Source organism: Podarcis cretensis, assembly GCF_951804945.1.
Source record: "Podarcis cretensis genome assembly, chromosome: 9".
NCBI classification, from domain to species: Eukaryota; Metazoa; Chordata; class Lepidosauria; order Squamata; family Lacertidae; genus Podarcis; species Podarcis cretensis.
Genome location: NC_137178.1, coordinates 739,465 through 749,097, shown reverse-complemented (window position 1 = coordinate 749,097; position 9,633 = coordinate 739,465). Strand labels below are relative to the sequence as shown.

Below are 9,633 nucleotides of genomic sequence, written 5' to 3'. Positions count from 1 at the left end.
CAGCTGCCTCTGACAAGTGAAAAGCAGCTGCCGAAAACCATATACCTCCCTCATCAAATGTCTTTATTCAAGCTGCATCTGCAACAGCTGCAAACCTTTATACACAACAGACATGGAATAAACAGAATATGCCACACTACTTGGAAGGGCAAACCTCGCTTTGTTGTGCTACACCCCCTTCCTGGGTCTCACCTAACAGAATACCCAGAGGCAAAGCTGCTATAAAAAGACAGTAATTTTATTGTTGGCTGGTTAAGTACATGAAATGTCCAGGTGGAAATTGCTGAATGGACGTCTCCTGAGGCCTCGGCCGCAAGCCACAGAACACCCTCCCCTCCTCCTCCCCCTTGAGGGGGGAAGCCAGCCTGGCTCACTCTCTTTCCTTGTGCTGCCAAGAAAGGGACAGGAAATGGATCCTGGGCTGCCATTCTGCCCATGGGAGGTCCAACCGTGGCTACATTCAGTTGTCACAAAAGTACTGGGCAGAGAGCGAAGAGCCCAGAAGCCAGTTTTTAAAGAAACCCTCAGTGGACCTTAAGTCTCAGGCTGGCCATGTTGGACGGGATTTTGCCGTTCGTCCTGCCCACTAGTCCTCCTCCTCCTCCTCATCTTCCTCCATTCTGGCCTTTTTCTTCTTTGTCTTTTTCCCCTTTGGGTGGGGCGTCTCCACAAGGCCCAGCTTCTTCTTCTTCTTGGGGGAGACCTCTTCCTCCTCCAGGCCGTTCTCAGACGGCTCCACGTCCTCCTCTTCCTGGTGCTTTCGCTTTTTCTTTTTCTTGGGCATGACATCATTTTCCTGAGATTAATTTATAGGGGAGGGGGAGAGAGAAGAGAATGGAGGATGCACACAGCAGACACTCGGCTCCTGTTATGCCCAACCCTACAACCAACCGCCAGCTCCCCAAAGGGGCTTCTCACCTCTGCCGTCGTCTCGAGCACAGAATTCTCCATTTCCTCTGCGGCCTCCAGGGCTTCCAGCCGCTTCTTCTCTCGCTTCTTTTTCTTCTTCTCTTTCTTCTCCAGCTTCTTCTTCATTTCAGCAGCCACCTCTGTGGCCTGTGAATGTGGAGAGAGAGAAATCGGTCAGTGCCAGCCCACACCCCCCCCCGTTGTTTGCAGCAGCAGCAGCAACAGGCTGAATCAGACTCATTAAATCAGCTTTTGCCTCCACCAGTGGATAGGTCAGGCTCAGGTCATTTCATCACATCCAGCGACTGCTATGGGGCAGCCCCTCTGCCCACCCACCCCGGCTCAACAGCCCACTGCCCACCTCTTTCATGACGTCAAGGTTCTTGCGCGGAGGCTCCCCCGTCTCATAGAAGGCCAGGCGCTCCTCCACCTGCTCTCGAAGCTTGTCTCCAAAGACGCAGGTCGGGGTCTCTGCAAAAAAACACAGACAGGAATGCGTTGAGTCTGAAGGCACCAGAGAACCCAGAGAAGGGCGGCAGTACGTCACCCACTTCGCTCAGCCTTGATGCGTCACCATTCACTGGGTGAAATGCTGTTGACGAAAAATGTAACCATCATAGCAAAGTTGCTCGGCCGCTTGTCCATACTGAGATAGGCCAGGCCCTGACTCCTCACCTGAGAAGCAGTCAATGCGGGATGCAATCGTGCACTTGTTGGCCAGGTAGCGGGAGATCCGGCCCTTGTTCTTGGCAGCTGCTCGGCCAATGAAAGTGGAGTGGAAGATCAAGCCATATTTGGGAGTGTTTCCCCGAGTCTTCAAGGCTCTGCAGGAAAGAGGGGGCAAGGTTCACCAAAACAATGCTTTCTGGCAGAGGAAGAGAATCACACCGAGACCCACAAATTAAGCCCCCAACCGTGGCTTGTCTCCCTCCTCCCAGCTGTGTCCAACCATCCCAGGCCAAGCCTGAAATAGCTAACCTACCGGATGGAGGGGAAAGGGAATGGCCCAGGTGACCGCTCAGAGGCTGGGGGCCAGCCCATCACACATGCGGCTAACGGGACTTGACCAGCACATCAAGCCCAGCACCCCAGGAGCCTGCCATCACTGCGGCCGCCCTGCAGCTGTACCTGAAGAGAGCCTTCTCTGCACCCAGGATCTGCACTGTGGAAGCTGGATACTTGGCCAGGTTGGTCAGGCTGCCAGCGTGGGAGATGAGGCGGGCGCCCACCTGCGGGGTGAGGAGACAGGCAAAGCAATCATGTGACGCAGCCGCCTCAGAGAGCAGCAGCCAAACCCACACTTGTGCCCAGGAGACAAATTGCTTCCCAGGCTGTGCAAGGGGCTCAGGGTTTGCTGAGCCCCAAACAGGAAGGTAGAAAAGTCCGAAGCATCCACCTGCACCAGTGGCCCAATCCATGGGAGCTGCCCTAGGCCTTGCTCAGCAACCAGCTAATGTTGCATATGCAAAATGTTACAATGCTTAAAACTCCACTCTACAGACAGCCTCTGCCCCCTCCCTTTCCTCTGGTACAGATCAGTAGTGAGAAGGTATCAGCACGAGAGCTCAGTGGATTGACAGATTCACATTGCACATCATATCTGTAGCCAGTGAGAAGGGGGGCAGGGGGTTCCTCTCTACACACGCGGCAGTCACTTACCACTTCTCCAATGAGGGCTGAGAGGCTGGGAGCCACCTGGCTCATCTTGGAGCGGAGATACTCCTGCAGGCCTTTGCGATACTCGGAGAGAGAGATGACGCGGCTGGAGAAGCTCTCGATGTTGATGAGGTCAATGGGAGAGATATCCATCCCTGCAGGGAGGAGAGAGGCACATCAGAACACAGAGGAGGCAAAAAGGAGAACCAGGCCACACTCCTAACCCCCCCCCCCCCCGCTGTGCAGAGTCTCTTAACAGACATTAGCACCAGAAGGAGTCAACACCAAGAAGATGAGCTGCTTGAAATCAAAGAACTGTGCAAGAGCCGCAGTTCAGCACCTGTGTTCACCTGGCATACCCAAGGCCTCACCCCGCCCCTTCCCCACAGTACTACTGACCCATGGATGAGCGGGAGGCCTCCAGGATAGCCTGAGCCTTGGCACTGTCCATGACGATTTCTTCCAAGGCCTCCAGGCTCTCCTCACTCAGCTCCTTCCGGTTCCCAATGAGCTTGGTGAGGCGGCAGTAGGTGTAGTTGTCACTCACGATCTTGATCAGCTCAGGGAAATGATATCCGTACCACTCTCTGCCAGGGGGAAGAGGAGACAGAGTCAGGACAGCCTCTCCAAGTAAAGTGTTACCTGGCTCCAAGCTTAGAAAAGGCTCAAGGAAAACAAGGATCTCGGGTGGGTGGTTTTTTTGTACCCGTACTAACAATACAGCTCAGGGGAAAGTCGGCCTGGCTGTGGTGTATACGCAGGGCTACCGATTCTCTATCTCCCGTTTCTATACAGTCAGCATGTGTGGTGACGCTGTCTGTGGTAAGCATAGGGAGACTGGGAGGAAGGACCCACTTTGGCCAGAGACCCCCTCACCTGACCCGCATGGAGAAGGTGTTAATGTCTTTGTCTAGCTGATCCAAGAGGCTGATGGACTGGATGATCATGTTATCCACCCTGTTCACGTTGAACTTCACTTTGGCCCGAGAGTAGCTATGCCCCAGTCCCAGCTGAGCCTTGGAGGCGGACTGTGCTGTCAGACCTTTGATCAAACTGTGAAAATGCAACCGGATACCTGGGCAGAGGGAGAGACAGGAGAAAGGGGGTTCAGCCCTGTCAAGTCCTGGCAGAAAAACACTCTCCAAACACCTCATCCTTCTACAGAAAACAATTCTTCCCATTCCTGTTGCCCTTTTCACAGACTTACCTCGGGTGATCTCAGCCACGACGCCTCCAGCCTGGCACTGGAAGCCCAGCTCTTCCTGGATGGCAGCCCCGATTTTAGCATCGCTGACCCCCACAACGACCTTCTTCTTTTTGGCTGGCAGGTTCGTCTCGAGGAGAAGACGGAGATCCTCATGGAGGATCCCTGGACCAGGCAAGAGAAAAAGAAGACTCAGTGGGGCGCTGCCCTTACGGAAAAGAGCAGAATCTGAGCAAAGAGGAAGGAATCCGGGCGCTGCTCACCTTCGGAGATAGCATTGATGTTTTCCAAGGCACTCTGGGCAGACTTGAAGGGGGAAAAGGCGACGAGTTTGACCACCGTGAGGAATTTGCCGAGATTCAGGACGCTCTCCTCCACCTGCAGAAGCGCCAACAGCACGTGTCCTGGTTTTGCTCGGCACTGAATCAATCTACAACTCCTCCTACCCCCAAAAGACCAAGATGGCGGGAGCAACCACGTGCTTGGTGATGGTGGAATTGTGTTGCTGGGGGCGAGACCGCTCTCATCTATGCAAATCTATGCAAAAACCTGCCGAATAATCCTTCTTACTGCTGCAAGTGAACCAAAGGGGGCCGGGCGTGCAGATCCCATCTAACAAAGCGATACCGGGGGGGGGGGGACACGGACCTATTGAAACCCACAGCCGCGAGGCCCTCCCTTTGATCCCGCCGGGCCTCCTCGCGAGTTGTTCTCCCGCTGGCGAGGCCCCGGCCAGGCGCACGTGTCTTTCCCGCGGGCACGCAGAATCCACACGTGGCATCATCCGAGTCAGAGGATGGACAGATTCCGACGGAGGGTCCTCAGGGCGCCCGAGGGGGGGGGAAGGGGGGGGAATGCGGCCCCCGAAGGCCCGGCCTGGCCCCCCACAAAGTCCTCCTCACCTGGGGCAGCAGCAGAGCCACCTCCTCCACCTGCCGGAGGGCGAAGAGCGCGTAGCCGGCCGCGTGCTCGAAGAGGACGTGAAGGAGGACCTGCGCGGGGGGGGGGGGAGAAAGGAAGGAAGGAAGGAAGGAGACGCGCCGTCAGTCAAGGCCGAGCCGAGGGAGCCCCCGCCCCCCCGCCCCGCTTCGCCCCCGGCTCCGGCTCCGGCTCCGGCTCCTCACCATGGCGCCGCCTCGGCGTCTCGGGCCCGACTGGGCCGCGCAGGCCTCGCGCTCAGGAAGGACGTCGAGGGCCCACCGGAAGCGCTCGCCTCGCCTCACGCCGCTCGGACCCGCCCCTTCCGCTTCCCCTCCCCTCCGCGAGGCCCGCCAATGGGAAGGCGAGGAGGCGGCCGCGCTCGGACTCTCGGCCAACGGGAGTAGGTGGCGGCGGCGGCAGCTCCCGCCCCTTCCTCTCAAGGCCGGCCTCCTCGACGTCCATCATTCCACGAGGTTCGGACTCGGCGCAGGCGCGGCAGGAGGCTCCGCCCGCAGGGCTGTCCGGGGCGGGGCTGGGAGGGACCCCCAAAGGTCATCTAGCCCAGCCCAGCCCCCTCCAAGGCGGGGGGGGGGGGGAGCAACCAGCGCCAGGAGGAGAAGAAGAAGAAGAAGAAGAAGAAGAAGAACAAGAACAACAAGAACAACAACAACAACAACAACAATTTATATTATTATTTATTATACCCCGCCCATCTGGACGCGGGTGGCGATGTGGTCTAAACCACTGAGCCTCATTGGCTTGCCGATCGAAAGGTCGGCGGTTCGAATCCCTGCGGCGGGGTGCGCTCCCGCTGCTCGGTCCCAGCGCCTGCCAACCTAGCAGTTCGAAAGCACCTCCAGGTGCAAGTAGATAAATAGGGACCGCTTACCGCGGGAAGGTAAACGGCGTTTCCGTGTGCGGCTCTGGCTCGCCAGAGCAGCTTTGTCACGCTGGCCACGTGACCCGGAAGTGTCTCCGGACAGCGCTGGCCCCTGGCCTCTTAAGTGAGATGGGCGCACAACCCCAGAGTCTGGCAAGACTGGCCCGTACGGGCAGGGGTACCTTTACCTTTACATCTGTCTGGGCTTCCCCAGCCACTCTGGGCGGCTTCCCAGAAAATATTAAAATACTGTAATACATCAAACATTACAGCTGTTTTGACAGATGTTCTTCTGGAACTGCCTCAGGACATCTGCAGCTTTGGTTCCACTGGTCAAACGAACTTCAGAAGGGCACCCCGAAGGATCCCCCCCTCCAGAGTCCAGGGAAGCCCCCACCTGGCAGGCTGGCCCACCTCCCCTCCTTCCCTGCACCTGGTTCCCAAAGCCAAGGCGGGTTCAGCGAAGCCTCGTATCTCCAGTCTATTCGGCTGCATCGCATTCGCCCCAGGAGGCGCCAGGTGAAAGGCAGGGGGCCGGGCCGGGAGGGGCCTGATCCCTGGGTCTCCTCCAAGGGGCTGAATGCCCCCAGGAGGCACGAGGCGTGCGCTCGGCCAGAGGCGCATCAGGCTTTGTGCCCGCAGCCAGTTGTCACTCGCCACCACCCTTTTCCATTGGCAAAGTCCTTATACTTTGCAGGTGCTCAGGCGCTTTGCAACTACATTCCAGTCGTAGGAGGTTAATGGCCGGTGTATTAAAAAAAATAAAGGTCTTTTATATATATCTAAGTTTCACCAAACTGCGGGAGGCAGTGGAAGACAGAAGTGCCTGGCGTGCTCGGGTCCAGGGGGTCACAAAGGGTCGGACATGACTAAACAACAAACATATTTAAAATAAATGGTCATAAATGTGCCAGCCAGGCTCGTATATGGATATGTGGACCACATGTCTGGAGCAGCACAGGAAGACCGTCCTGAAACCATTTTGACTCCCCAGCTGACCAAATGTTTTCTCTGCAAGGAGGGAGGGCAGGAATTGGGTAATCACCATCTCAAAGGAATGGGCAGACTACCAGGAAAGGCCATCATAAAAGGCATTATCAGATAACCTGGAAAAACAACATTCAAATTTCTGCTGTAGACCGCCTTTTCTGTGATGTAGGTATGATGTTTGTGGGGGGTGGTCTTGGGTTACACCCCTTCTGTGATGTATGTATGATGTATGGAGGGGTGGTCTGGAGCTCCAGGGCGGGCAATTAAAAATGTCTATATAAGGGCAGGCACACCTGGGTTCTGGGTTCTGGGTTCTTCCTCCCTCCTGCGTGTGGGGAGTGAGGACCCTGTTGCAACAGATCAATAAAGATCAGGCTTACGAGCTGCTTTGCTTCTCAATATTCTCTGGTTGGCCTCTGTTATTTTCTCCTACCCATGGAGAACCTACAAAGGACTCTCTAAAGGGCTCCTGTACACCCCAAAAGGGCAGATTTTGTTTACAACACTGGGCAACCAAAGGGAGCTTTGTGAGCCCTTCTGGTGGCTGAGAGACGTCTGCTTTGAGCCTCTCACTGCCTTGGCTGCACCTGAAGCCATTACCTCTTGGGGCATCTGGGAGATTAATATGAAGTTACATGTTCACTGTAATATTTGTGCACCAATGGCCACTGGATGGTTTACTGCTATTTGGTACTATTTGTACATTATTATTACTCTACTTTCCCCCTTTAATTTCATTTCATTTCCCTGTTTTTCCTTGTTAAATTTGGAAATACAAGAAGTTATTTTTAAAGGCCCCTCTTAACTCATGAGTAACGATGTCACACAGTGCAAGCTTGGTTTAAGAGTTCAGTTTATTTATCTCAAGAGCTCCGCGGAGTCAACGTGCAAGAAGGTTTCTGCCTCAAAGTGCTTGTGGATCTCCAGGCTCCAAATGGCTCCTCGCCCCCAGCATCCCAACACCACAGAAGCCCCCACCATGGAAGTCAGCAGAGGGAGAGAAGAGCACTTAGGGGCTGTGGTCAGAGGGGTGGAGCTGCAAGATGAAGTGTGCAGAGAGAGACCTCCGCCGCCCTTAACCAAGTTCCCCCGTAAGGCCAGGAAGACCTAGAGGGTAGGGGAAGAGACACCCCTTGCCATGCTTGGGCCGCCTGGGGCTGCACCCAGAAGCAGCAGGAGGAGGGAAGCTGAAGGTGCTGATGAAACAGGTAAAGGGCATGGATCTGGCGATGGCATTCCCTCCATCTTCCCCATCTGGCAGGTGGGGAGCAAGGTGCCTCCCCTTCTCCCTTGCTGGCAGGGGGGGCGGAGTTGCCTGGGAGGGAAAAGCCACAGCACACCGAGAAGCTCTTGGGGCAGAATGGACTGTATCTGAAATGGGAGGAAAGCCTGGCCTGAGAGCCACGAAGGAGCAGGTGCCCAGTGGCCATCACCAAGGGAGTGGGTGAGAGCTACGAAGGAGGACAGTGGTCATTGCGGGCAGAGTTGCCTGCCCAGTTTGAGGAGGGAGGCGCACAGAACAAACACAGGTCGTTCAGAGAGTCGGCAGTGCCGGGAGGGCCTTGCACAAACAAGAGTCTGCATATTTAGTGTGCATCTTGTAGGAGGAGAGGCAGCGGCGGAAGGGGGCGGGGGGGGGGGAGACCCTCTTAGGAGATGAGGCGGGCGTGGAGCTTGTGCAGCTGCTCGGGCGTGAGGACCAGTTTGTGGACCTGGCCGTGGCCCGGCTGGCAGGGGAAGGTCACTTTGCCAATGTAGACAGTGTCGTCCTTCTGCTCCTCTTTGGCCTGGAGGGGAAAGCAGAACAGGCGGGAGAGTCAGGGGGGGGGGGCGGCCCAAGAGGACTCCTTCCTGCTCCCCTGCCCAGGCCCAAGCACTCACCTTGAGGAAGGGGGCTGAGGGGAAGGTGCCAAAGTCGGTCAGGACGTTGGCTCCGGGCTGCTGGAGGACAGTCTCCTTCAGGACTTCATCCTGCAGGAAGGAAGCGCAGTCAGGGCCGTCCAGCCCAAGCCCCCCCCCCCCGCCCCGTATTCCCATCCTGGCTGCTCAGGAGAGGAAGCCACACAGCCCTGGAACAGCCACCATGCAGCATGCAGCGGCCTGGGGGGCTCTCACGTTCCCCCTCCCCTCTCTGATGTTGCCCCTCCCTTTCTTCCAGGGAACAGGGCCCTGAGCAGAGACAGAGCCTGCTCTTGGGCAGAGTCTCTGGTTCAGGCCCCCAGTGCTGCCGCTCCCACCCCCTCCCCATGACGGGCTCTTGCCCGGGACAAGAGATGACGGCCAGAGGCCTCGGCTACCTTCAGTTTGTCGATGGTTTCGCTCAGTGATTTCAGGCGGGCCGTTTGCTCCAGGAGCTGGGCTGCTGGGCTGGTGGCTGCGGGGAGGACAGAGAGACGGAAAAGGAGTTGCTATTGCTGCCCCCTCCCCACCCTGCAAGGGATGGAGAGGCTGAGCTCTCCCGCTGCCCCCTCCCAGCCCCCGCCAGGCCCACCTGTCCTCTGCCGCGTGATGTCCACCACCTTGGTGTTGGCGCTCATCTGGTGAAGGGTCTCCAGCAGCTGGCTGGTCTTGCGGTAGAGGGAGCTGGAGACCATCTCCTCCCCTTGCCTATCCTTGGCGAGAGACAGCTTGGGCACCCGCAGCGGGGTCAGCGAGGCCAGCTCCCGCCTCATCTGGGCTCCCTGGAGAGGAGGAGGAGGAGGAGGAGGAGGAAGAGCAGGGCTCAAGCCAGCCACTTCCACACAAACACACACACACACACACACTCGAACAAAAAGGGACACAAGCAACCTCCAGCCACACTAGAGCACCCCACCCCCAAAAAGCAGTTGCTCTGGGCAGCTTATTGTATTGATTATTACATGAATTTATATCCTGCCTTCTTCCCAGCCCAGGACTCAAGGTGGCTTACTCAATGAATAAAACAAGCTAAAAACATAGAAAATACATTCATTAAAATAGAACTAAAACACTGACAGAATTAATGTATGATTAAAAGATCCTTTAAAAACAAAGACAATAATAAAAATCTCCTAGGATCTCCAGGAACGGTCAGGAAGAGTCCGTTCCTTGC

General features: G+C 56.5%; 3 protein-coding genes across 12 annotated transcripts in view; 1 reads left to right on the top strand and 2 right to left on the bottom strand.

Moving 5' to 3' along the window:
* WDR54 (WD repeat domain 54) overlaps positions 1 to 9,633 on the top strand; it is a 307,575-nt gene that overhangs the window by 146,418 nt on the left and 151,524 nt on the right. The gene's annotated exons all lie outside the window — the stretch shown is intronic.
* Positions 218 to 5,002, bottom strand: NOP56 (NOP56 ribonucleoprotein). Its single transcript, XM_079990935.1, has 12 exons — positions 4,894 to 5,002; positions 4,672 to 4,761; positions 4,033 to 4,147; positions 3,773 to 3,934; positions 3,442 to 3,640; positions 2,965 to 3,152; positions 2,569 to 2,720; positions 2,038 to 2,138; positions 1,585 to 1,733; positions 1,271 to 1,380; positions 919 to 1,056; positions 218 to 796 (listed from the first exon to the last, which is right to left on the bottom strand). Exons 1-12 carry the CDS (start codon positions 4,894 to 4,896, stop codon positions 587 to 589), a joined length of 1,617 nt encoding a protein of 538 aa, XP_079847061.1. The 5' UTR covers positions 4,897 to 5,002; the 3' UTR covers positions 218 to 586.
* Positions 7,397 to 9,633, bottom strand: part of DCTN1 (dynactin subunit 1) — a 74,477-nt gene continuing 72,240 nt past the window's right edge. For all 9 annotated transcript variants that reach the window (XM_079990715.1, XM_079990716.1, XM_079990710.1 and 6 more), the window contains 4 exons: positions 9,052 to 9,241; positions 8,858 to 8,934; positions 8,442 to 8,531; positions 7,397 to 8,347 (listed from right to left, as the gene is read on the bottom strand). In XM_079990715.1, the coding sequence (XP_079846841.1) occupies positions 8,210 to 8,347; positions 8,442 to 8,531; positions 8,858 to 8,934; positions 9,052 to 9,241 (495 nt within the window). In that variant the 3' untranslated portion in view covers positions 7,397 to 8,209. The remainder of the gene's footprint in view (positions 8,348 to 8,441; positions 8,532 to 8,857; positions 8,935 to 9,051; positions 9,242 to 9,633) is intronic.

Bases quoted from the DNA above. Each gene is read 5' to 3' on its own strand.
- NOP56 (XM_079990935.1), bottom strand. The intron at 4,148-4,671 runs GTGAGGAGGACT...GCGCTTCTGCAG, and splicing joins TGGCTCTGCTGCTGCCCCAG to GTGGAGGAGAGCGTCCTGAA. The intron at 1,381-1,584 runs GTGAGGAGTCAG...GTTTTTTTGCAG, and splicing joins CCGCATTGACTGCTTCTCAG to AGACCCCGACCTGCGTCTTT.